The sequence below is a fragment of the Drosophila eugracilis genome, unplaced genomic scaffold (assembly GCF_018153835.1).
Source record: "Drosophila eugracilis isolate 14026-0451.02 unplaced genomic scaffold, ASM1815383v1 contig_1765, whole genome shotgun sequence".
Classification (NCBI taxonomy): domain Eukaryota; kingdom Metazoa; phylum Arthropoda; class Insecta; order Diptera; family Drosophilidae; genus Drosophila; species Drosophila eugracilis.
This window is the reverse complement of record NW_024572605.1, coordinates 980793-1008203: the sequence shown is the minus strand read 5'-3', so window position 1 is coordinate 1008203 and position 27411 is coordinate 980793. Positions and strand designations below refer to the sequence as shown.

Below are 27411 nucleotides of genomic sequence, written 5' to 3'. Positions count from 1 at the left end.
GTTTGCTACGTTTCATGAGAATATTCCTGCTTCTCTCTCGTTTCCATTCGCCAGTGCGAAATGCGCATAAAAAAATGCTGTGTCCAACGCCCACAATTCGCCCAGGCACCCAAACCACCCAATTTCTGTCCCATCCCCATCCCCAATTCCATCCCAATCCCCCCAGAAATCCCAGACGACGACGTCAGGCTGGTGTGCCAATGCACAATTGTTGTTTGTATGAGAAAATCTCGCCTAATGGCGTTTTACATTATTTGCCGCCTGATGCTGCTCTTCCGACGACGACGACTTCGCTGCCATGGCCAACTGCTACCAAGTGGCAGTAGTAAAAGAAGCGGCCTTCCACCCACTGGCCCACCCAGCCCCCTGGGTTTCCCAGCTCGAGTGCCAAATGTTCGCTCTCTCTGTCGCTCCACGTTCAAGTTTGTGGTTTAGGGTGCTTGGGTTTTCGGTTGTGGCAAGTTTTCCTCATAGAAGGGAAATCGGGGGAACTGCGGCTGCTGGACAAGATGAATGGCCACTTATTGGCCAAAGCGGGTTTTGTTTAAATTGTGGTGGTCAATTTGTTGGAATGTATTGAAACGTCTTCGCAGGCGTAGATTGATGGTGCCACCAGATGGCTGGATGATATGCATGGCCCATGTGATAGATATGTCAATCGGTGGCTAATTACTATTGGGCTGGCATGGGAAACACCAAAGACTCGAATAGGGCAATGAGTAGAGGTTAGCTTAATATTATATTATGTATAAAAAAATCAAACTGAAGAGGAGTGCTCTTCAAACAGAGCCTAGACTAATTGACACCGATACTTTATTAAGCTAAACAAGCTAAGTTAAACATTAACAAATATTTTATGATAAGTATCTGATAAATTATCATGTTCAGTATATTATTTTTTTAGCACCTTATCTTAAACACATGGATAATCCCAACAATTTGATACAATCCCTGGGAAATCGAATCGACTAACGAGCAAATGTGATCCAGAACTCCCCGAACTAATTGCTTTCGAGCACTGATCTCTTAAACCCCCGATATCCGCCCGTTTCCCATTTTCCATTTCCAATTGGAGATCCCGCATGGAATCGAACCGAGCTAAATCGCTTCTAATTTGCTAGCTCATTTCGATGGCCTGGTGGTCGTCCCTTCGGGGTGGACTGAAGGCGGGCGGGGGTGGACCTGAGCATTTGACATGGTGTGAACACGCGCATAAGGGCCTTTTTGCAGGAGGGGGAATCCCCTAAAGGGAGTGCGACTGCGAGTGCGAGTGTGGGTGTGAGTGTGTGCACAATTGGTTGGCAATTTATTTAAATATCGGCACGCAGTTGGGAGCGGAATGGAACGCAATGCCAACTGGAATGCCAAGGCAGTGAAATAAATGCGAAGCAGCAACAGCAACAGAGAGACGAGAAAGAAACAAGCTGCTGCCAAAAAGGAATTTTTCAGCTGCCGCCGAGGAAGGAAGGAGAAAGAGAAGGGAAGGGGAAGGAGTGAGGAGGATAGGAGGATAGGAGGCGGGGGTCTGAGTTCAGCAGCAGCTGATGTTAATAGCCCAGCGGGCCAGCGAGTGTCTGCCCTGGCAGTTGTTGTTGCTGGCCCCGAACGGACGGGGGAGAGCGGTACCGAAACAGCTGTTCCATCTGCAAATGCGCAGGCGCCTTGAGTCCGCCGACGACGACTGCCGACTGCCGAGCGGATTGCCGAACGGAGCGGTCGAACATGTGCTACCTGGGCCGCAGTACTGCTCTCACAAACAAACCCAACTTTCGACTGTTCGGACGTCCTCAGTTCCAATCGCATTCGCAGTCCGGCTTCCGCGTGTTCTCGTGCATCCAGCGCGCCATTCAAGATACGACCCAAAGATACTTTCGCATCCATTGGGACTCTGGTTCAGACTCGCGTTCAGATTCAGATTCAGTCGTTTGGCGTTCCTCCGAGATGCCGGTTCGCGTATCGCGCTGCGGGCTCCGTTACAATGATTCGATGGTAAATAATGCCCACAAAGAACCGGTCGCGAAGTGTTAAGTCCATCAAGAGTATCTCGAAGATAGCAAATAAGGCGGTCAGCAGTCGGACATTTATCCAGAAATACACTCCATCTATACAGCATCGGGACAACAGAGATCTGCCAAAATGGTGAGTCCATGCAAATTGTATCTCGACATGAACATGAGCTATGGCCAACACATGTTGATTGTGGCCAGCTGTCCTCTGCCACTCCAAGTGTCTTTGGTCTTATAGACAGCATATACTATATATATGTGGTAGATATATATCTGTGGGATGGCTGGTCGCATCTGTTTTTTATCTGCTTAGACTCAAGCAAATTCGCCGGGCACAATTGCAGATACAAATTCGTTTGTCAAGTGCCCGAATAATAGTTTAAGACGGAATACACACACTCACTTGGAGAATCTCGTTTTCCCTCTGCTTTGTCAGTTTCACGTGCGAAATTATAAATTATTTGCCCTCTTTTTGCCGCCTCACCACCCCCTTCCGCCAACGAAAAGGGGCCGGAAGCAACATCCAGTGGGTTTTGGTCCATGACTTTGGCCGCCGTCTGTTTCTGATGGCCTTGTGCGCCGCGTTCCCAACAGAAACAGAACTTCCAACTGCAAATAATTGCAGCTGGCTGCCATGTGTCGCCGCTCACGGCACTGCTGCCTCTACCGTCTGTCGATTCCATCTGCCGTATCGTGGTATCGCCGTATATCAGTGGTCGCAGCCCCGAACTTTACTTCCCATACAGCCTCCAATGGAACTGGGAAATCGCTGCCTGAAAACCCTCACCCAGATGGGCCTTTTTCCTGCCCAAACTTTATGGCTGATAGTAAACTTTTGAGTGTCGCCAGGGCTAATTGATTGGCCTGTTAACTTAAAAATACCTTAAACCTACAATGTGACGCCAAGCAGAGGATACTTCCCAATATGTCAATGGAAGTAATCGATCAATCATTGATAGTCTACCTTAAGCTAACATCTGGGAAACTGAGAAAGATCAATGTGTAAATTTAAACCGATTTCTCCAGTTTGAATTTCCAAAATCATCATGCAATTACCAAATTAATTATTCCAAAATGCAGATTTAAATACATGAACATGGAAATATAAATCAATTTTGATTACTACAAAAAAACTCACTAAGTGATCGAAATCGATCGCCCTTTGCTTGAATTTCAGTTGAGGATCGCTGAAATGCGGGGATGATCCTTAGATCTGGAGAATTCGGATGTGGCCTCTGCCTTCTGTGACTTGTGACTCACTTTGGAAATCACCTGGCCGATCTGGCCTTGGCCCGGCAGCTGTTGCAATTGATGATCAAACGGGGAAAGAACGAACCCGAAACCGGGCTGAGGAGAGAGCGGGATGCGAACAAGTGTGAGGCCAGCTGCCTTTTGGTCTGGTAGTCTTTCGGCTTTTTGGCCTTTTTGCCTGGCCGGGCTTTTGTTGTTATTATTGTTATTGGCAGTGCGGTTGCTATTCCATCTCGACCATCTCCTTTTCTTCTTCTCAGCGCCGCTGTCATTGGCATGACACCTGCATAAACATTTTAACAGCTTGTAGGCTCAGACGCAGTCTGTTTTCGGTTTCTCATTTTTTCTGCTGCTCATTAAACAACGTAGTGCCACCGCAAAAAGTCTAAATCGTCTACGGAGAGTTTGCCCTAATTAGGGGTTGGACTAATTGATACCCAGTTGTATGATCAGGATGACATAAAGGCCTAAGCGCAGGGGATAATGCGATAATCTGAATACATGGTCATTTTGCGGGCAAAGGGTTGATATTAACTATAAAAGCTGCATTTATTATCTTGTTAAATGTGTAATGATGGAACCATAAAGTTGCTGTTCAAAAGTAATAACTTTAATGGGAAATGTATAGCATAAAATAAAACTGACCTTCTGGTCGACTTATTACTTAACTTATTTGATATTTTCCTACTTCACAAGTTAACTAAATAATGTAATTCATAGAAAGTTCAAAATAAATATTTTTACTTAAGTATTCAAAATATATTGTATAATGATTAAATAATCTTTGTTAGTTCGATTTGAGATACAGAGACTCCTCAATTATGTTCCATCAAGAAAGGGTTACCCTAGAACCTACTTAAGCTATTTGCCCTCAAATCGCTAGCACTTGAAATGCCTACGGCCGGAGTAGACAGCTTAATTGTGTCTAGCAAATAGATCCGATATTTCAGTCGGGTCTGCAACCCAATTAGTGTCAGCAATTTAATTTTGTTTTGGCCGCCGGGCAACTCAGCTGGTTGGACCTGGGCTAATCGGCAATAGGTAATCGGTAATCAGCGGGCAATCAGGCATTCAACAAAGTTCTATTAAATAATGCAAGCCCTGGGGGCTGGGGCTGGGCGCTGGAGGCTCTAGTGGCCGGTTGCACATGGTGATTGAATTTAAAATGGACAGCGGCGAAAAAGGGCAAAGTTATTAGCGTAATAGTCGAGGGCAAACCAAACACAAATACACACAACCACACAGAGAGCAAGACTAGGAGCACGAACAGGTGAAAATGCACATGACAAGTGCAGCTGTTGGCATCAAATTAGTCCCCTTTTCGCCACATGTGCCAGCGAAATCCCGCCGCCCAGCCATTGCCAGCCATCCAGGCAATCCATCAAGGGCTCAATCAATCATTAGCAGAGCAAACGCAAAAGCAAACTTCGGGCGGGGAAAACCCAAAACAAACAGAAAAAACTTTGGATTTTCACACCTTTTGCAATTAAGATGCCGCCTAGACGACATTGACTAATGAGACGCCATTTTGTTTGCGGCCTGGCGCAGCTGAGCCAACAGACAACATGGCGACCGGAAATAAGTCAATTTGCTTATTAGACTGACACGAGCCAAGGAATGAAAACAGAATGGAGTGGCACCGGGAACTGGAAACCCAGAAGCCAAAGCCCAAACACAAACATTGCAAACAGAACGAGCGGAATGGATGGTATGGATGGTTCGGATGGCTCAGATGGTTCGTTGGTTTGGATGGTCGAGGGGCAAAAAAAAGCAAGAAAGAAAAGCCAAAAAATCGCGAAAATGTCACACACAGAACAGCAACTAACGGCTCCCCCGGAAAAGCGGAAAGCGGAAAGCGGGGCTGCTGCATACGCTTAATCGAAAAAGTCAAAAACAAAATTCGGCGTCGCTCTCATCCTGTTTTCCTGCTTTCCTACTCCTAGTTCTTCTGCTCGCCTGGCTGCCTGCCTTTTTCCTCGTTTTTCCGCTCCGCTGTTGTGGCTTTTCCACTGGCACTGCGAAATTGTTGGCGCTGCAAGTGGCAGCTTATTAAAAAGACGTGGGCCACAGAATGTTTTGGGGGCAAGCAAAAATGTCATAGGAAAAGCCAGCGCAAAAAAGCGAATTTTTTGTGCAGAAACAATGGAGAAAATAATAAAGCGGGCTCGCCACTGGCAGGGATATATTTATTTAGTGCAGGAAACTATATTGGTGGGATATATAATACTTTGATTCCAGAACACAACCTTCCCTTCCCTCCCTCTGAAGCTACTTTGGTAAAATGTATCCATTGACCTTTCAGTTACCTGAGCTACTTACCTTTAACTCGATGACATTTGTAAAATGTCATAAGAAGCGTATTAATAGAATACACTATATAGTTTTAATGAAACATTTTAAATTGAGCATCTCTCCTCCACTTGCTTGAGTCTCCTAATTTAAGCTGGAAGCTGTTTTCCTTGGGGCAAGGCAATATATTTCTAAGTCTTAACCATCAACCTTAGCCCACCCACAAACAGAGCCCATCCGCAGTGCCAGCTGCACTCCTCCACCCACGTCCTCTTATGTTTTAAACATTTTCCGGGACGGGTCAAAAAAGTGTGTCCACGAGTGCCGCATGTCCAGTACAATCGCAGATTCGCAGACGCCATTCGCTGGCAAGCTACCAAAATATCCAAAGTGCCCCTGCCGGCATTTGAATTGGATTTGCCAGGCGGTACAATATATAGCTGCTCAGCCCTAAATCTCCAGCCTCAGACGGGGCTGACCTTGTCCCGCACACACTGGTACACTCTTACACTCTTACACTCTTACGCTCTTAAACTGGGAGGGGAAAGGGGCGTTGGATAAAAACGACAAACGAAGCAGCTGGCACAGCTGGCGCAATATTTCTTGCCCCAGATGAAACGCAGATGATGCCGCAGGAAAGGCAGCAGCAGCAGGAGCAGCACTCCCTCCTTGTAAGTTGTCAGGACACAGTTGTTTGAGCTGCTGCCTCGAGTGTCTGCAACAGATTTGTGCCAAAAAAAAGAGTGGGATTGCTGCTGCAGGGGCATGTGTTGCTCGTCCGAGAGCAACATTCATCGATTTGTGCATTTGGCTGGCAGTCCAGGGGCTAGAGAAAAGGGGATTTATCCTGCTAATGGCCGGGCAAGAAATGAGCTCCTATTAGACCGCACAGGTGCATCTGCATCGGTCGGGCCATCAAGAGCACCTGCTGTCATTCGCAATTTTTAATTGAAAACGGCAGCGGTGGCTGCTCCTGTCTAGAGCAGGCTTTTGGCCAAGAGACGTCAACGTCGACACGTGCCAACATGTGTTGCCAGATGCCGGTTGCCTCTGTTGCAGTTGCCGTTGTTGTAGCTGCTGGCAGACAACTTGGCAAAAACTTGAATGGCGTCACGTGCTGCAAGGCTGGCAGAATGATTTTCCAATCAGAGGAGAACGAGCTCCGCCAGCCGTGGCAGCTGGAAAATCTTCAATTGCAACAACACACGTTGGAAAATTGCATCCCGGCAGCAACAGCAACAGCAACTTAAGCAATGCAAGGCAACACGAGCGGCACAAGAGCAACATCGGCAGCTGGCGGCCATCAGCTGCTGTCGCTGGCATAATTGGGATGCCTAAATACGTTTTGTGGGCAACATGTGGCAGCCAAATGTTCTCCATTCGTCCCATACCCCGCACATAAAGCAGTTCGTATCGGAAATAAAACAGACCATAAAGCCGATTAAGCGCGACACTCGTTCAACTGTTTTTGCCGTAGTTGCTGCTGCTGTTGATGTTGCTGCTGCTGATGTTGCTGCCCTGTGACAAGCCATTATCTTATTATGCCCCACACAGGCTGCAAATGAAGGGTGAATCAAGGGGCGGCCATTCGTGGCAGGGGGCCTGGCAGGGATGGGGTACGAATATTCGCACGTGCGGCCGAGTAGTGCAAAAATGTTGATGTTGCTGTTGCTGTTGCTGTTGCTGTAGCTGTTGCTGTTGCCCCTCTTCCTGTTGCTCGTAGCCTGTCTGTGTGTGAGATGTGTAATTTAAAATGACGCCAATGCTGCGGCACGTTGCCAACAGACACACAGACACAAACACACACACACTCTGGCACTCTGGCAGACTGAGAGGCGCTTAGCAAATAGTTGACGAGGGTTGCCGCTGAAGTTTTGGTCGCTGAGTCAGCTAATTGTTTAATTTTATTGCAGTTTAATGGGCGGAAATTAAGGGGTAAGCAGATTAAAATGATTTCGTTTTGGTTAATAATCAGCAGGGGTGTTAGTTTTTAACATTTTCTAAACCAATCTAAAGTAAAGGTCTTAGAAAAAGAAGACTAAAACGGTTTAACCCTGAGATAAGCATATTGCCTCTTGGCCTGGGATTTAAACTAACAATTTAAATACATTTAATCTAAGAAATTGTCTAGCAGTTACCTTTTAATTAGAACTTAAAATTCTAATTAGTTGAAAATTTAAAAATCTAAGAAATCGATTTTTAGTCCTTGGGCAAATGCTTAGTAATCGCTTTGGCACATTTCCTCACATCTCCTTCGAAAACCATAATGTTCGAACGGCTGTAATTGTAGTTGCTCGCCATGTAATTAACCCCTGAATGCCAGCGCCCACTTTCGACCCCCAGCTGCTTTAATGCTAATTACCCAGCCCCGAGAACTCTTCGCACAACCCATTTTTTCGCCTCCGCCAGCATACATTTGTAGCTCCATGTGTAATGAAGCAGCTGACGCAGCAAGTTGCAAAAAGTTTTAACTGTGAAACGATGTTGCTGCTGCACAGGTGTCGTCGCCAGTCGCCAGTAATCCCTCCCAGCAGCGGGAAGCGGGCGCCACTTGCGCATAATGACGCACAATGCGGACTCCGCAATACAAAGTGCCCGGGAGTCCTGGAGTCCGGAGTCCCAGGTTCGAGTTTCGAGGTCCGAGGTCCAGTTGGTTGTCATTCGCACACACACATATGTGAGGATGGGGATGGGGATGGGGTTGTGGAAATGGAAAATGGGAAATGGGCAGCTTACCGGGAAAGCACATGCAGCTGTGCTGTGATTTCCCAACCACTCGTCCACCCACCTCATTCTCAACTGGCCTTCAACCCTCGCCACACCCGCCTACCCCTTCAACACCCAATTTTCAACATCCTTTGTTGTTGTTATTTCAGTTGGCGCGCCTTTTCGTTAACCACTCCTCGTCCTTTTTATCCGGTGTGTGTGTGTCTGTGTGTGTGGGTGTTTTTGTTAGCAAAAGGGATAAAAGTATAAAATGCTTTGGTGTCCAGCACATGGCTCGCAATGCCACGCCCCTGCTACCCCCGCCCTCAAAGAATTAAATGAATGTCGCTTAAAATTTGTGCTTTGTTTTTATGATTTTTGCCAGCCTAATTGAAAATTATGCAGTGAAAATGTGTTTTCCCGTCGCCTTTCATTTGTCAAATCGCCGAGCATGGGCTGCTAATAGTTGCTATTGCCCCGGGGGTGAAATGACGGCCATAAGATGCCACCACTCGGGAAGAGTGGAGGGTGAGTGGGTTAGATTCAATTTCTGGAATATAAACAATGAAGTGCAAAGGTTGAAATTCGAAACAAAATAAAATCAATGTTGTCTTAGAACTTGTTCTGAGAGTACTTATGGCACGAAATATAAATTAGATTCTGTACAAAATGATAACAGTTCTGATTTAATCCAATGAGACAACCTGAGAGAAATGTAATTTAAATGCGTAATAATATTCGGTAAGTTTTTAAAATTAGAACATTGATATATCCTAAAAGGTTATCGGTAATTGAGGCTTCTGTCCCACTGTGCTGCCTCCGTTTAAATAATTACTTTTCCTCTTGGCAATTTCGCCGGCAGCCGTCGCAGCCTCAGCCTCAGCCTGCCAGCCTCTTTCTCCTCGGATCCGGCTCCATCCTGCAGCTTCAGCTTCAGCTTCAGCTGGCCCAAGTTTTGTGGGAAAAACTTCTGCGGGCGACATTTTCCATTTTGCTGCGATGGAAGCTTGTGAGGCTCCCGGCTCTTTGAAGTGCTTGCCTTACACAGGATGGCAAATGGAGGAGGCATTTGGGGATTTGGGGGGAGGACGACTGGGGGCGCCTTCTGGCGACGACAGGCGACAGCTGCTTGAGCGACAACGACACGACTGCTCCTGACATTTGATTCATTCGTCATAGCCAGGGCCAAAAGCGGCAGCTGCCGGCTATTAAGTGAGTCAGAGCCACCACTCGGATCCCCTTCCATCCCATCGAGCCATCCATGCCTTGCCGCCCACTTCCCAATTAAGCTCACCTGCCGCCTTTCACAAACACTTGTTGTTTGCCCCACCACCACCAGTTCACGCATGTTTTGTCTCCCTGCTGCGAGTGTTTTTCGCAAACTGTGGAAAGACCTCGCCGGCAAACACTTGTCAAGTGTTCCTCCGGCTGAGGGATAGCACAAGATCGAATCGACTGGCCTGGACTGTCCCAGCACAGTGCGAACGGAAAAGGGGGCTGGGTCGTCGTCATTAGTCGCCCCTCACTTTGGCAAACGGCAGCTGCCGGCGTGTCAAGTGTTTGTTTTTAATAGAATTTCATTTGCGGCATTTGTGTGTAATTTCGCTCTGATGCCAAGCAGCTGCTCCAACTGCTCTGCCATTCCCCCGCCCCTGATTTAGAAAGGGGGCTTTCCGGGGCTCTGGGGGCGCTCGATACCCCCACTCGATTGTAAATATTGGCGGCCGCGACGATTGACTTTAAACAATTGCTCTAAACATTTCTTGCACCTCACTTCGGCGCAAAATGAACGAAACGGCAGCAGAGATTGATCGAAAACATGAATGAAAATGAACAGGTTAGCAGGCCCCTGTTTTTCCGCTTTTCCATCGTGTTTTCCTTGCTTTCCCCCGCTTGTTTACGCAGAGGCATGGCAAGCTGCACAAACTCCCACAGTCCGCAAAGGTATTTACATATTTTAGTGATAAAAATCAACACAAAAATGTTTCCCCTCATGCGAGCTGGACATGAACAAGTTTCAGGTGGGGTGTGGAAGGATGGTGGTGGTGAGTGGGTGGCCGGAACTCCCGGGGAAATGGGTCGCAATGATTGGTAAACAGGAAATGCAGTTGCCGAGTCAATTAGCAAGCCTGCGTTCTCAATCTCCTGGTATCGTCTCGATTTCCCCCTTTCAACAATTCGGGTAGGTTTTCCCAATGGAAATTCATTTAGTTGGCGTCTCGAGCTAAAAGTTCCTCAACTCAATTACGAAACAGGTGTCTACGGCGTGTGGACTGTTGGCAGCTGTCGGTGTTCTTTGGCTTAAAATCGTTTTTACCCTCAGCCATTCGAGAGGAAGAAAAATCCCAAGAATTTTAAGAAATTTGTTCAAATGAATATTAATTAATGAAGAGGAGAAAGTGAAGCAGTGGCATTGAGATCTAGTGATCAAATGGCCGAGGAAAATTGTGACAGAAGCAATTAAAGAGTTCACTAAAACTGAGATGAACTCATAATTGTGTTGATATTTTAAAAATAAATATATTACTTATGATTATTTTAATATATTTAATAACATAATATGGGGAGGTGGTAGGATATTTATCGGCTTATCGTGACCATTACCATTAAGTAAATCCCAACCTAAGCCCAAATCCAGCTTATTACCTTCAAGAAGCACCCAGAATGTCAAGGACCTAACAAGAGGAAATTAAACTCAAGACACTAATAATGCAGCTGGTTTATTATTGAATGGGAAGTGCATATTTAAAATATCTGCACTTAAGCCCCTCAAAAATGAAAGCAATTTGGCCAAATTAAAGCGGCAGCTGTTCTTTCCTCTCGAAGCGAACAAAGGCCCAAGGTCTTCGCCTTTGACTGAGTATTTCAGTGCGGGCGCGCCCAATTTGCATGTCAGACAACCATTTAATCAAATTGAAATCAAATAAGTTGAAAACATAATGTGAGAACTTTGTCACTTGATGTTTTCGTCTATCGCCACTCTGGGAACCTGTGCAGTCTGCCGGGGAAATTAGCTGGGCGTGGGTGGATGGCCCACCTCCGGCCCCCTATCTTTTCCATTTCCCCCCTGCTCAGCGGTAGCTAACCGATTTCCTTGCCTGTTTCCCGACTATTTCCAGATGGCGCTCGACGGCAAGGCGATAATTAAGGAGGAGATTACCGACAAGGACGCTTACGACGCAGCGGCAGCGGCGGCGGCGGCGGTGGCAGCTGGAGCAGCTCTGGCGGTGGCCACGGCAGCAGCTGTCCAAGTGCCGCCCGCGTCATCCTCGGCGGGATCAGCGTCAGCGGCAGCAGCGGTGGCCACCAACAGCACAACATCGGCGGCAGCCACGGCGGCAGCAATTAGTCGTCGGCTTAAAGGTGAGTGGAGCTCATTTCAAGGCTTTTGCACTGGGAGAAATTGAGGGGGCTCGGAAGTTATAGCCATGGCTTAGGGGAATCTATTTGACAAGCATTAGGTACACGGAAGTATTTCAAGTTCGCATCTTAACGGAGATTAATTGGCTATTACGAAGATAACATTAAATTAAACAAAATGTGCTTAAATAAATATAATCATAGGTTCGACGTCGATTCTAATTGAAAGTAATTAAATATTCATTTATGTTTGTCACGATTATGGCAGGGATTATAATTCATCCAAAAATAGGAACTTAATTAATAATTGTAGAGCTAAGAGGTGGATTATTATCAGTTTTATCATCACCAAACAACTTTTTGTTTAAATTAATTTAAAATTTAAGATTAAAAATATATATCGGTGTATCAGTTTGGAGCTGTGTACTTGGTGGTGTGAAACTCAGCAGCTGTACGTGTTCCGCCACCCCTTTAAAATGTTTGTATCCACAGGAATCTGGAGCTAGTCCCAGCCCAAGCTCTACTTCGGAACTCCACATCAGAGCATTGGGAATTCGTTACTTTTTAAATGGTTCTCCGAGCTGAGACCACAGGCCGCAGTCGGAAACTTCCCGAATTTACGAATGAAAAAGGCCAAAAGCATTTCGCTAGTTTTCCCCGCACCCCAAAAACTCCACCAAAAAAGCGAGGAAAAAAGCAGAAACCGCTGCTGGCATTGTTCCCAGCATCATGGGCCATTATGGGGCAGCAGGGGGGGCATCAGGAGCCCGCACACAGACGAGCATTTTGTTGCCTGCCTTTGGGCGCACCGATGTCAGGGGTGTGGCAAGCGAGGGGATCATTGCGGCTTTGATTGCTGGGATCTGTGCTACCTGCGCCAGTTCCCAGGCAAATGATGTGTGGCCCAGCATTTAAGTCGCTTGAATTTCTTTCCTTTCACCAGCAATTAGCATTTACCGGGCATGCATACATAGCTTTGTCGAAATTGCCGCCCATTTCCGCCCGAGTCCCCTCTCCGCCCGATGATAATCAGAAGCAGTGCATGATGAATATTTGCCAAAATGATTGTTTTCCCAAATGACTATGCCAGCAACAGCAATGACAGCACCAGCAGCAGCAGCAGCAGCAGCAACAACAAACTAAACTTGCCAACGTTTCGTTTTGTGCGCTCGACTGCAATCTATGGGACGCAGCTGTGCAAATTCTGTTGCCCACATAGACACACAGCACACACACAAACACACACACACACAGATTGGCACACAGAGGAGACACACACACAAAGGCACAGGCAGATGCATAGATGGGACCACGCTGCGTATACGTAACCTTAAATCGATGCCAGTGGCTCCAGCGGAGGGAGCTCATGATGCAGGCAAATGTTGGGCCAGCAGTTGGAGCCTCCAGTCCTCCCACCAAACATTATGTTTTAGAAAATATGTGAATTGTCAACACAGAATTTTCGTAAATAGTTTTTCGGTTTTGCGTGGGGTTTCTTGGTAGCAGCTGCTGCCGGCCAGCAACTTTGGGTCAGCAGTTGAGGTTTTCCCACAACAGGACCAAACCAAAACAAACCGAAACTTTTAAGCCCGGTCAAGTGCAATATTTTACAATTGTAGACCGGCCGGGAAAAAGGGCAAAGGGATGTGGCAATGGGAATGCTGGCCAATTAAGCCAGGAAAGAGAGGACTGAAACTGGGGGGCGGCATGTGATCCATCATTGTCTATGTTTGGCGTTTGATAAGAGCCGCCGACTCGGTTGACTGATGCCTCCGACTGCAAGTCCGACCATCCATGTGTCCTCCATTCTGGCTGGCAGTGGGTGTGGGTGTGGGTGGTCGTGTGGCCCTTCGATTGGCATGGCGGTGGCGTGCCTGAATGGCTGTGAAAACACAGCCAGTTGCAGCTGTATCCACAATCATTATCACAAAAGCAAACTGTGCAGCAGCCGCACGGCAGCAACATCAGCAGCAGCAACAGTAGCAACAGCAACAGCAGCAGCAACAGCAGCAGCGGCAACATCAACTGACTGCCATTCCCATCGTCGTTGTCGTCATCATCGTCCTCATCATCATGGTCATCAGCAACATTCGCCACCCACAGTGTCTGTCAGCCACCCATCTGTCCACCCAACCCCCCACCTTCCCAGCAACCCACACCCATAAACAATTTCCATTAGCTTGTGCAAACAAAGTTTGTGTGTGTTTGGTCGTCCCAGGCGACAAATGTGTCCCAAGCCTTTTCATTTTACTTCATTGAAGAATTTCGTGGCAGACCACAAAATCTTTGTCCTTCAAATCCTTGCTACTGTTTGGGCTTTGCTTTTGGTTCGAAGGCAAACGAAGTTTATATTCAAAAAAGGTTATTCTTGAAAAAATCTACTCAAAAAAATTGTGAATTTATTTCATATTCTTTATTAATTAATAATTACAATGACTAAGCCAAACAATATAAAAGATATTTATATAAATTACAAAAATGGAAGCCCCGTTCCTGGTACTAAAACCAATCCTTCCACATTTCGTCGCCTGGCAAAGAGTTTCCCAGCAGCTTCTCCGTCCAGCTGCGCACTGCGGATTTGCGTTAAGCTTTTCATTTTTGAGCTACAGCATCGCTCCGGCTGTGCCAGGATAGGATCATGGATGCGATGGGACAGCACGTACCGCAATGTGTTGCTCCCCGAGCCACCCTTCGTCATCGGAAGTACAGCCCACCCACCCGTTCCCCCGCCCTCTTCCCCAGCTCGGCCATCCTTGCAATTAGTGCGTTATGTGGTGCTTGATTTGCTTGCCTGACTGGGCTCAAACCACACAGCACCACACTTTGGTAGGGCCAAAAATGTTTGCTAATTTATTTCCCATGTTCAAACAAATTTGTTAATGCCGGCAGTTGGTCGGGCTGTAGTGTCTAGTATGTAGAATGCAGAATGCAGTGTGTAGTTGCCCAGTTGGCCAGATCTGTGGGACAAGTGCTGTAGCTTGTTGTGGTTAGCTGGCGTATATATTTCCGTTCCCTCGGCTTCTGCTAATGCATTTGTAATGCGCCTGGGCTGCACATCCTGTCCTGGTCTCGAACTTGGACTTGGACTTGTTTCCCTTGTTCCAGGATGAACATGCAACTAACCACTTGCCCCTCTTTCTCTCTCCCTAACAGCCAGCAGCAGCAGCAGTGGCGGCGACAAGAGCTCCTCCTCTTCATCGAGCAGCAAGGACAGCAGCCACAGCAGCAGGAGCGAACGGGACAGGGAGAGGGAAAGGGACCGCCTGTGCCGCACTCCGCCGGATTCTCCGCCGGACAGCTCGCGCAGCCTGGCCCCCCGCTCGCCACACTCCCCCCTTCAGTTGCACCAGCGGCCGCAGCGCAACGCCAGCGTCTCTCCAGTGGTCAATGGCTCCTCTGGCGTTGGATCCTCCGGCACTTCACCGACGCCCACGCCGGGCAGTCAGCATGCCGCCTCCTTGGCCGCAGCCGCTGCCGCCGCAGCAGCAGCACATGTCGAGCAGGCGCGGCTAGTTTCCAAGATGCGCAAGTTCCTGGGCGCCCTGGTTCAGTTCTCACAGGAACTGGGACAACCGGAAGTAAGTGAGCGGGTTCGCGCCCTGGTGCTTTCGCTCTGCTGTGGCAACATTTCCGTGGAGGAGTTCCGGCTAGCCCTGCAGGAGGCCATCAATCTCCCACTGCGGCCGTATGTCGTTCCGTTGCTGAAGAATAGCATTGCGCTGGTCCAGCGGGAGGTTTTGGCCCTGGCCAGAGCCACCAACCAGTCCGCCCTGCAGTATGTTACCAACAACGAGCAGGCGGTGATGGAGTTTGCGCCTCACGGAGTAGCCAGTACCGAGTTCGGCGATATATTCATCCAGCTGGAGGCGCCCACATCGAACGGGAGCAGTGCGGTCTTCAAGCGTCGCTCCTCGGACTCAATGATGGAGCACGGCGGTCACAATGGCCTGCAAGAGTGGAGCGAGTACATGGCCAGTGGGGGAGCGGGCTATCCGCCGCCTCCCAGCAAGCGCCTGAACCTGCACCCTGCACACTCGGTAGTAGCCTATGGGGATTATGGTGTTTCCTCTGCGGAGGGACTCCCTTCGGCAGCCGCCTTCATGCAGCGGGACGAACGCGATCTGCGGATGACCGAGGCACAGGCCAGACACGCTGCTCCTCCCCAGAGAACTGGAAATCCCAACCCGAACCCCAACCCCAACCCCACTTCAGCCGCTCCTGGAGCTCCGGGAGCGGGTGGCGAGGAGGAGTGGAAGAACATCCACACCATGCTCAACTGCATCTCCGCGATGGTGGACAAGACGAAGCGGGCCATCACTATTCTCCAGCAGCGTGGCATAGAGCCACAGCATCCCAACAGTGGTCAAGAGGTCACGCCTGCTGCCATGGCGGAACTGCGTCGTCAGACGGAGGAAAAGGTCGCCGAGTTCAAGCGGAATGCCGAGGATGCCGTCACACAGGTGAGTGGTTATTCTACTGTACTCCCTTTTACCTTTTTTTATTGACCTTTTACTAAAATATTTAAAACACTTTTTCGGACTTTTAATATATTTAATCTTTATTCCTATTTACAGGTGAAACGCCAGGCCGTCATCGAAATCCAGAGGGCAGTGGTGGCTGCCGAGACTCGAGCGGCGGAGATCATGACCCAGGAACGCCTGCGCATGGAGAAGTTCTTCATGGAGATGAGTCGGCATTCCAGCGGAGAACGTGATCTGGACAACAAGTCGCCGTCAATGGCCACTGCTCAGAATGTAAGAAGCCAATAATATATTTTATTTTGTATTCCAAGTTATTTAATTTCTAAATTACTTTTAGGGCAGCAATCTGCAGCAGCAGTGCTGGAACTGCGGCCGCAAGGCCACGGAAACCTGCTCCGGATGCAACATGGCACGCTATTGCAGCGCCTCGTGTCAGTACAGGGATTGGGATAGCCACCATCAGGTAGGGTTACTAAAGAACTTTAAATTTGAGACATCAAAATAACACATAAATTTAACTATTAAACTGAATCCGCGTTTTTACACCGCAGACAATCAGTTTTAGTTCTGACACTTATTTTAGTAATGTTTCTCGGGTTTTAATTTCAGGTGTGTGGCAATTCACGGGCCAGTGAGCTGAGCGCAAAGCACCTTCACTCCGCCAGCAGTCTGCGCAGTGCGATGGCCACCCGATCACCCCCCACACCCAACTCAGCGGCTCATCTGCAGGCGGCGGCAGTTGCTGCGGCTGCTGCTGCAGGCGCCCGTGAAGCGGTCAGTGCTCCAGGTCCAGGTCCTGGATCGGGAGTAGCTGGCGGTGGAGGCGCGGGAAGCGGCGGCCCCTCAGTTGGAGGAGGAGGCGGCGGGGGAGGTGGCGGAGGAGCCTCGGCAGCCGCAGTCGCTGCAGCCACTCCAGGCTCTTTGGTGGCCAATGGGTTGGGCTCCAAATGACGCATTCGCATGATGAAACCCAAGAAGAAGTACTTGTGCTAGTCAAATTAAAGGGGGTGAACCGCGGAAACCATATTCACACTTACACTTATGCAGCTAATATAGAGTTATCCAAAAACCAAAAACGAGAAGCAGCATCGTCACCTAAAGACACAAAACTAGATGATGCTTACTCCAAAAACGCATAAATAGATACAGATTGATGTGCATTTTCACTAGAGTTTATACATTTCGATGTTTCCAGCAGAAAACCATTAACGAACGGGTTGAAGGGTATAATTAGAGGGGTTAAATTCCTTAGAAGAATCCAAACTTAATTACTCATAAAATACACTTTAGGGAGTTTGTCCTACCATTCTCAACCTGTGACTTAATAAATGTACGGAAATTCCATTTTACCATCAGCACTTTCACAGATAAAAACAGATAAATATTATTAACACTATGTGCACATTAATAAAGATTACATAAGCAAGTAAATTCAGTAAAGATGAAGCAGTAAAATTCTGTAAGTAAGCAACCCAAAGCGAGTAAAAACAAAAACTGAACATAGTAGATTTTATTAATACAATACAGTATATACTACTACGGATATGATTATGATTATGATTATGATTACGATTATGGCTAATTTATTGATGAGTTTAATTTATTGATTAGTATTTATTGTACTCCCTAAACTAAAACGTAAATGTACTTTTATCATAAACAAATACCAAGTAAATGTTAAACCTACAAACCAAGGCTTCAAGGCTACGACAAAGAAAACCCAAGAAATAAAGTGTTTTAAACCAAACGAAGAGCGTGGCGATTCCTAAATACGAATTAGAAAATAACATTTCGATTGGCAGCCTAAAAGAAGGCCATGAAAAGCGCATTAGTGTGGGTGTGCGCCGTAGTGTGTGCTACAAAACCACAAACTACTGTGATGAAATTTCAATTATCGTCACTCAGCTGTGTGCTCCGTGTCGGTGTGAGTATCTGTGCGCGCCAGGGTGAGTATCTGAGTATCTGCCCGTGTCTGTGTGTGCATGTATGGCACACCTGCTGCTGTCGCATTGCAAGCGAGCAAGTAAAAGCTCGTTAGTCCACCGCCCTAGCCCCCTTTGCCTCCCCCAAGGACACCCACAACATTTGTTGCACACGCACACATATGGCCTGCGGCTACCCACCCACTCACACACTCACACAGTGAGACAGACGGCAGCTTGCCTTAACTTTGCCTTTGTCTAGATGCTGTGCGCTTTTTTGCAACCCTTCAGCCAACAACAATGATGATGATGGTGGCATTTGCTACCTGAGTGATTTCCTAAAGCACAACTACATCCCCCTCCCTCCTATCCTCGCCCATATCCACATCAACTTCCGGTTGCGAGTGAGATTCACATGCACATTCAAATGGCTGCACGTCCAGCTTGCATGTGCTACCATTTTCCTCTCCCATCCCATCCGCCCGGGGATGCCCACCTTCCTCCTCGACCACTCGATTACCCCTTTGTGCCGGCTAGCCTTTCGTTAGCTTCTATTTAACATGCAGTTATCGTTTGTTATCGCCAGCAGCCACAAGCCAAACTCCCACAGAAAGCAGCTTGTCAACAGGGAAACAATGTGAAGAAGGATGACAGTCCTGGGCGAAGCTCGGATGCCCTGCAAATCCTTTAATTATATTTATTCCAGTAAGGCTGAATCTGCAGATTCAGCGTCTGGATGGTAAGCGATACGATTTTATTGTCAAAGAATTTCGGAGAAAGGCCTAGGGATTACGTGCTTTATAAAACTCCGAACCGACTGATAGTGGGTGATAGCTCTTAGGGCTATCCTTTCTCGGTACTTACCCTTTCTGTGATCTAGACTGATATTATATATCAAAATATACATAGAAACGTTAGAAACCAATTTTACAGATAAATTAAGAAGTGTTTCCAAATATTGGTTCCTAAGTCTTTTGTAACTCAAATGAAGTTCCTCACCCATTCCACCTTGTATTGTTTCCCAGCTCCAATCGATGCCAATGCATTAACATTAAAACTTGGGCGCTGAAATTTTAATTAAAATGTGACAGCCAACTAGCGCACAATGAGCCCGCTCGCCGGATATCTTGGCCTGGTCCTCTTGTGTGTGTGCGTCTGGCATAAAAATATTCAGCATAAGTGGCGGCCACCCAGCGATGCTCGACATTACAGAGCTGCCGAGCTGCCTAGCTGCTGAGCTGCAGAGCTGCCGAGCTGGCAGCAATTGTGCCATTTCAATCGACATCTGTTACTGATTTCAAAGAAACTTTTGTTGACAACACAAACAAATGCCAAACACAGGGAGCGAGGGGATGCAAGGATGCCGTCGCCCGGGGGTTTAAGGTACAAACCGTTTGACGCTTGCCTGGGCACGACTTCGGCACCCCCATTCCCGGCCCCATCTCCAGCCCACTGCCTCCTCGGGCCACCCCCTTTTGGCCCTGAACCAGACCCAGAACTCACGTGTGGCCCAAAGTGCCGCACAGCTGACGTTAACGTTATCAGCAAGCGGCTGTGCCGGTGAATTTGTGTGGGTCTGTTTTTATACCTGGTAAGCGTAGAATTTGCGGGTATGCCAAGTGCTGTGGGCTGTTTAAAACAAAAAGAAGGTAAGGGCTTACAAGTATTTTTAATCACTATAACTATCTATTTAACTTTAATTATATATATATAATGTTACCTATAATTAAATAATTTCCCAGAAAGTGGTTGCAAAACCTTCAATAGTGCAGAGAAATAGATATATTTCAGTCGAATCCCTCGACTTCTGTATTCTCTATCTGTGTGCGTGCTTGCCTGCTTCTGGGGCTCTTCTCTGTGTGTGTGTGAGTGTGTTTTTGTTTTCGCCGGCTACAAACAAAGTTGACTGAGGCTGCCAGTTTGCGTGTCTGCGAGCCTGCATTTGAAGGCTGTGCAGCAAAGGCATCTGACATGAAGGCATGAAGGAAGCTCTGGTGGGAGCGAGAGGGGAAGTGTGCGAGCGGGAGAGGGAATGTATGGCATGGCTGTATATGTGTGTGTGCGAGTGTGTTTTCGGCGGCGCCATTGTCGATAATAACGATGGACTGAGCCCCGGGTCGCAGGCGCTTTTGTGCGCGTAACATGTGTCAATTACAGGCGCCCACACCCAAGCGCACACATACTTCCACTCACAGAGAACAGCAGGAACAGCCGGCAGAGCCAGCACACACACACACACATGCATATGCGCTCACTTAGTTTTGCTCTCACACCGTCGATAACTCAAAAAGCTGCCAAAAAGTATGCGCACATTTTTTATATGCGCCGCCCGAAAGTATGCACATATTTTTTATATTTGTGCTGCCGGCATTTGACAGCTAAGCGACGCTGCCCCTATGTTAATTTATTTCCACGCAGCATTTTGTTTTTGCCGGTGTGAGAAAGGGAGGGGGTGAGCATTTGGGTGGGGTAGAATTACATTTCGGCATTGTTTTTGTTGGCAAATAAAAATGCTTAATTAAAAAATTTCGAATCACTGTAACAGGTGGAAAGGCCAAGTGCTAAGTAGGATGGCAAAACTTGACTTTGCGAAGGGATTTGGAGTGTCGGGAATTTAAAATTGCTGTTTAGACACTTTTCAAATTGAGAAGTAATTTCTTGTTACATTTATTTGTTATATAAATTAATAATAATATATTAATTACAGACTCGCTTTCACCTAATTTTCCCTTTAAATATAAAACTTCCCCTGAACCCTAGTAGGTAATGTGCTCACATTCAGAACTTAGCTTTACTCCATACATATTTCTAATGTTCCTTCGTTAAAAAGTGGAAGTATTATTTATTATCTTCATTTTAAATATTTTTCGCTCGCTCACAGAGTTCTGTAAAGTCAACAGCAATAAAGATCGACGAACATCGTTTTCTGCAAAGAGTTTCGGAGGCTGCTTGGACTCTCATCGCTCTCTCCCATCAGTCTCTCTCCCCGAAGAGTACCGTATAATTATATATATTTTCTCTCGTGCTTGGCTGTGGGTATAAAAACCAGCTCACGATCGCAGCGCCAGTTACTTCAGCGGTCCGACGTCGCGAGTACAGATCATTCGTGCTAAATACGAGTATATATCTATGTTTTCTTGTTTTCCGTGCGAATAACCGTTTGAGATCGTGCTGATAAAAAGTATGTCACTTGGGGGCGCTGCACTGACACTGAAAAGTGAATTACATTGATCATGGCAGGGGAGCAAAATCAGGCAATAGCCATGTAAATCGTTAGTAAATCCCATGGCCAGTCGACCGGAGCCGGTGCCAAGAACTGCGTGTGCGCAGAAGCGATTATAAAACCTCTGTGCCCGGCATACGAAATAAGTCAAGGTCCCCAGCATAGACGCCAGAACATAACTCATACATGGGTTGGCAGCCCGACTTATAGAGATAGTGCCCGTTCCCAAGTTGCCATAATCGCCAGAGGCGAAGCAATGAACTTTGAAGCCGGCGCGTCACTTGATAGCTTCCTTAACCCTTGTGGGTGCGAGTACATGTAGTGCAAGTGAGCAGTAGTTACCCCTTGCAATAATTATAGGTGCATTGTGAACAAGTGTTAAAGCCACATGTCCATTGTTTCGCACCTTTCCCGATAAGCCGGCACAACAAAAACCTCAGACTCTGCGATATCAGCTGTTCCTCGCAACAGGGCAGGTTCAATGGCTAGCAGAGTTTTTATGGCCAGATAAACCTCTAGGGGCCCCACTCAGACGGACGCCGAATCTTGGCAATCGGAGAGATTAATGCCAAGTGCTCACCTACTGATCCAAAAAATTTCCATGCCAATTAGTAATTAATGGGTTAAGCCTGAGCCCTCCACTTAGGATCTCTATAAAAAAGGCATTAGCATAGGTCGTAACATAGGTGGCCCTTGAATGGAATAATTACCGTGTAAGGGCGTAATAAACACTTATAAAGGGGAAAGTAATTGTTACCCTTTCTTAAGTACTAGTAAACGGCTTACTGAGCTTGAAATGAGTATTTTTATTTCCTAGCACTTAACCTTACAAAATGTCTCTTGCAACTTTATGGGCTTTGTTGTTTTTGAAAAGGCCTTTAACTTACAACACCAACAAACTTGCTTTTAGCTAAATAATTTATCAGTTTATAGGCCGACAAAATGAAATATCTACTCTTGAATAGTTTTCATTCAGGCGAAGGAAGGTGCATTGTTATGTTTCAAAGTCCAACAATGAGCAGCGACAGCTGGTTTTCCATTCCAGTTATTAAAATGAAATTCCCTCGCTCAATTGTCACTGCTCTACTGGGTTTTGAGTAGATGTTTTCAGTTCATAACTGGGATTTTCGTTGACACGCCTAAGCACCCGTCACTCCCCCACAGCCCCCTTCAAGGCACACCTATTGCTCATGGGCTCTGATAAGAACTTGCGACCCACAAACTATATAGTAAATCGGTTTAGTCCGCTTATCACTCAGTCGCTCGCAGTCGGTTGCCCTAGGTACATGTGGGAGTGGGACTGGAAGGGTTGCACCTGCTAATTGCTCAATTACACCTTGCCGTAGCTGTCATAATACTCGTATACATTCGTTCGTTTGAGTAACTAATTCCATCATGTTTGCTTTTGCTGTCTGCCCCTCGAAGTGAGCGAGAACGAGGAGCGAGGCGACCTGGATGACCAGGAGCAGGCTGGCGGCAAGAAAATGGAGATCCTGCTGGAGCTGAATCTCAAGCAGAAGCTGGCCACCCGAATGGGAACTGTTCTGTTGGCCACTCTGATCTTTGCCGGCTTTTGCTGGGACAACGCGGTGGCCAGTCTTACTCTCGGAGCAGTTGTGGCCCTCCTGCTGAGGAATCCCACCTTCGTCTTTGGTTTGGTTATGACTGCCGCAAGAGATACAAAGTGGGTATATGTGGGAATCCACAAAGAACCTTGCATTCTAACTCGGCTTCCCTTTTCAGGGCCTTACAGCGATTCATAGCCCTCAATCTCTACCTGCTGAGTAAGGATCGCGGGGGATTCACCGTGGCCCGATGTTTTCAGGAGCAGGCCAGATCTCGTCCCAAGAAAACATGTTTTGTGATGGACGATCGCCGGCTAAGCTTTGCTGAGGCTTTGGAGTTCAGCCAAAAGATCGCCGGCTACTTTAAGGATCTTGGTCTGCAGAAAGGAGATTGTGTGGCCCTGCTGATGGAAACCCGTCTGGAGTATCCCTGCATCTGGCTGGGCCTCTCTCAACTAGGAGTGATCACTGCCCTAATAAACTCTAATCTGCGAGGAGAGTCGCTCCTCCACTGCATAAAGGTGGCCAATGCCAAGGCCATAATTGTGGGCAGTGAACTTCTAGAAGAGCTGAAATCACTTAAGGAGAAGGAGCAACTGAAGGATGTGCCCATCTATCAATACACAGATGACAAGATGCGGGAAGTTCCAGGCCACGGTCTTCTGCCAGGGGCTGTAGATTTGGACAGTGCTCTGAAGACCCAGGAAAGACTGCAGTTACCTTCTAAGGCGTGCGCCGAAGAATCACGCTCAAAGCTGCTCTACGTTTACACATCCGGAACTACTGGGCTACCAAAGGCTGCTGTAATCACCAACCTACGATACCTGTTCATGTCCGCTGGATCCTACTACATGCTCAAGATGTCTAGCGAGGATGTCGTCTATAATCCCCTACCACTATATCACACCGCTGGCGGGATCGTGGGAGTGGGCAATGCCATACTCAATGGATCCACTGTGGTCTTGCGCAAGAAGTTCTCGGCCAGGAACTTCTGGTTGGATTGCGATCGCCACAACTGCACTGTGGCCCAATATATTGGGGAGCTGTGCCGCTACCTCCTGGCCACGCCCTACGCGCCCGATCAGCAGAAACACAACCTCCGTTTGATGTACGGCAATGGGTTGAGACCGCAGATCTGGTCGCAGTTCGTTCGCCGGTTTGGCATTCCGCATATAGGAGAGATCTACGGCGCCACCGAGGGGAACTCCAATCTGATTAACATCACAAATCGAGTGGGAGCCATTGGATTCGTGCCAGTCTATGGATCCAGGATCTATCCTGTGCAAGTCCTTCGTTGCAATGAGCAAACGGGTGAACTGCTCAAGGACTCGCAGGGTCACTGCATCAGGTGTCAGCCCGGACAGCCGGGACTCCTCGTGGGCAAGGTCGATGCCCGGCGAGCGGTGAGTGCCTTTCACGGATACGCCGACAAGGGAGCCTCGGAGCAGAAACTCCTCCGGAATGTCTTCACAACTGGCGACGTTTTCTTTAACTCGGGGGACATGGTGGTGCGCGACATTCTCGGTTACTTCTACTTTAAGGATCGCACTGGCGACACCTTCCGCTGGCGAGGCGAAAACGTGGCCACCCAGGAGGTGGAAGCCATCATCACAAACTGCGTTGGACTGGAGGATTGCGTGGTTTACGGCGTGCAGGTGAGTCGTTACATAACGATAAATATTCATTCGTACAACTAAACAATATTTAATCTCTTTTTGTTGCTTTTATTTAAGTAACAAAGAAAATCATAAAAACAAAGATTAATTTTTTTACAATGCCTACTTGAGAAAGAAGGAAATCTTTTCCTGATTGCTATTAGATTCCATTTACCGTATACATATATAAATCAAAAATATTTCCCAAGACCTTGGCAGTAGTTCTTACTAATGTGTAGCTGAGGGAACTACCCATGTCGCCATGACTCACCTGTTTAAGTTTTGGCAGATAACACACCACCTGAAACATGCACATAAACCCTGATTCCCACTATCGCCGTGCTTATCTTTTCAGATCCCCCATGTGGAGGGCAAGGCGGGAATGGCGGCGATTGTGGATCCCGATCGCAAGGTAGACATGGATTACCTATCCATAGTTCTGAGGGGCAGTCTGCCGGCCTATGCCCGGCCCCTGTTCATCCGTCTTCTGGACGAGATTCCGCGCACTGCCACCTTCAAGCTGAAGAAACGAGAGTTGGCCCAAGAGGGTTACGACATCAGCACGCTGAAGGATCCCATTTACTACCTGAATCGGGACGGGATCTACAGACCTCTCAGCCAGGAGCAGTACGAGTCCTTGCGCTCGGGAAAGGCGGGACTCTGATGATGCATGCCCCGTAATATTACGCCAGCCACTCCTCCGTGTATATAGCTAAACGTTTGTCTGTCCCAATGTATTTTTAACGCTTAAACAACGACTGATACCAAAATACCAAAGTGCCAGTGATGAAGTTGCCCGCTGCTCGCCCGAAAAGCCGGGCGCGTTTCTTGGCCATAAAATGGCAGCTTAACCGATAATGGGAGCCAATACGTTTTACGGCCAGAAGATGCTGCTACCGCCACAAGATATATCGAAAGTGTTAAATCCCCAAGATTAAGTTCTCGCTCATTGGCAGCTGCTGCTGTTGCTGCAGTCGCTGTAGCTGTTGCTGTTGCTGCTACTTTTGCAGTTGCTGCTGTTGCAACATTAACGCCATTTCCGCTCGCTAGCGGCAGCTGCGACTTCGTTGGCCGTCGCCTAAGATAAACGATGTGCAAAATCCATACAAAACAAAGGCAAGAACAACAAGGCAAGGTCTTGCAACCGCAACAGCGCAACATCGCTGCTCGCAACATCGCAGTATCGCAGCATCGTCGACGGCCACCAATATCGATGTCGATGGCGAAAAAGTTGTGGCAGGCAATCATAAAAAACGAAGAAATGGCAAACAAAGCTGGGCGCCATTTGGCAGGACGGGGAAATGGCGGTGGTGTTGCTCTCGGGACGCCAAAGGTTCTTCGATGGCTAAAAGTTGGCGCAGGTAAAAGGAAGAGTGCTTTTTCGATACCCCAAGATCTTAATTGGAATTCGATTCTTGTTTTTCTGGAGGATTCCATGGCGTTTAACAAGTAAAGGCTGTTTCTCCTTAAGATATCTTATGGATTAAGAAGTATCTTCATCGATATTCGAATATATTCTTGAATGAAATCTATTTTTTCCCAGAGATCCGAGGATGTTCAGTACACAATGTAAAAGGCGTATGCCGAAAATGCACATAAAGTTGCAGCTGCAGCAGCTGCCAAACCCACCCCTTCCCCTCCCTGGCCAAACCCCCTTCTCCTCTTTCGCGACGCCATCGTCGATGTCATAAACAAAATGGCAGTTGTGGGTGCAGAAGTGCATGAATACGTTCGCATAGCTAATAACAATAAAAGCAACAACAAAAACAGCCATTGCAGCTGACACCAACAGGCAGCACTGCTGCTGCTGCTGCCGTTGTTGTTGTTGCTGCTGATGTTGCTGTTGTTGTAATTGTAACTTCGCGTGCGCCTGGCCTGCGTAAGTGGGAAAATTAAAAATTTCTCAATAATTTTTCGAAATGTTCGACAAGAACGTCGGGCGCTGCCATTGTTTCCTGTTCGTCCTGCTCCTTTTTGGGCTCATTTAGAAAGCTTTTGGGTGGACAGAAAGGCGGTGGGTGGGCATTGGGTGGCATTCGGTGGCATTGGGTGGCTAAGGCCGAAGCTCGGCGACGGCGCCACAGCTGCCATTGGAATTCCAAAGCTATTAAAACGCTGCCAGTGGAGCTACGACCAAACGGGCACCAGTGTTTCCCTTCCGCTGCCATCTCTGTTGTTGCCCTTCGCCCGATTTACCCTTGCCGAGAATGGGGTATTGCAAATTGATGGCTCGACCTAATCTCGGATTTGGCTACTGTTTTTATGGGCTATCTTCGGGCGGAGAAAGTTCACGCGGTAAATGATAGGCAGTGTTTTATATAGCCTACTTCTAGGCTGAAGCAAAAAACTATTCAATGTTTCGAAAATAAGTTTCAAGAGTTTATGTGATATATTTTGATATATTTATATATATATATCATAATTTCAGATATGATCTGATCTGATAATCTGATATTAACCACTTTAAACTTGCCACTTTTCGTGGTAACTTCACTATAACTATCATAAAAAGGAATATCAATATTTTACCATAACATAGAGAATATGAATATTCGATGCAGCCTCGGATCTTTTTCGTCCAGGCCCTGCCACTTGGTGTGGCAGCTATTGTTGCTGCCGCTGCTGGCTGAATTGGTTTGGATCGCTCCGCTTTTGCTTGTATGCATTTGGGCTTAAAGGTTTTGCTTGCTTTTGTTTTTATGTTTCATACTGCCACTGCCACTGCCTCCGCCCTGCCACCCACTGCCACTTGCCCCCACTTTTTGGTCCTTGGCGAGCTTTGTCAGTTCGTGCTAATTACATTGCACCTGTGCATGACGTTTGATGTTGGCCTGTCGAGGTTCGACTGTCGCTGGTGTTTGTTGTTGGTCGGAGAGAGCGAGTGAGTGTGTGTGTGTGAGCTTAGTTTGTTTGGTTTTGGCCTTTTTGGGGCGCTGAGCTGCAGCAGCAGCAG

At 47.5% G+C, this 27411-nt stretch overlaps 2 protein-coding genes across 2 annotated transcripts; both read left to right on the top strand.

Annotated features, from left to right (window-relative positions):
* The first annotated feature begins 1769 nt into the window (after positions 1 to 1769).
* On the top strand, positions 1770 to 17840 carry LOC108107481 (protein CBFA2T3). The gene is made up of 6 exons (XM_041819919.1): positions 1770 to 2139; positions 11372 to 11619; positions 14776 to 16072; positions 16187 to 16366; positions 16431 to 16556; positions 16703 to 17840. Exons 1-6 carry the CDS (start codon positions 2137 to 2139, stop codon positions 17042 to 17044), a joined length of 2196 nt encoding a protein of 731 aa, XP_041675853.1. The 5' UTR covers positions 1770 to 2136; the 3' UTR covers positions 17045 to 17840.
* A 3266-nt stretch (positions 17841 to 21106) lies between these two features.
* Positions 21107 to 25983, top strand: LOC108107454 (long-chain fatty acid transport protein 4). The gene is made up of 4 exons (XM_017215003.2): positions 21107 to 21196; positions 22664 to 22922; positions 22982 to 24458; positions 24814 to 25983. Coding segments are annotated over exons 1-4 (2046 nt in total). The 5' UTR covers positions 21107 to 21195; the 3' UTR covers positions 25123 to 25983.
* Positions 25984 to 27411: the final 1428 nt, after the last annotated feature.

Bases quoted from the DNA above. Each gene is read 5' to 3' on its own strand.
- LOC108107481 (XM_041819919.1), top strand. The intron at 11,620-14,775 runs GTGGAGCTCATT...AGCCAGCAGCAG, and splicing joins AGTCGTCGGCTTAAAGGTGA to CAGCAGTGGCGGCGACAAGA. The intron at 16,073-16,186 runs GTGAGTGGTTAT...TCCTATTTACAG, and splicing joins CCGAGGATGCCGTCACACAG to GTGAAACGCCAGGCCGTCAT.
- LOC108107454 (XM_017215003.2), top strand. The intron at 22,923-22,981 runs GTGGGTATATGT...TTCCCTTTTCAG, and splicing joins ACTGCCGCAAGAGATACAAA to GGCCTTACAGCGATTCATAG. The intron at 24,459-24,813 runs GTGAGTCGTTAC...TTATCTTTTCAG, and splicing joins GCGTGGTTTACGGCGTGCAG to ATCCCCCATGTGGAGGGCAA.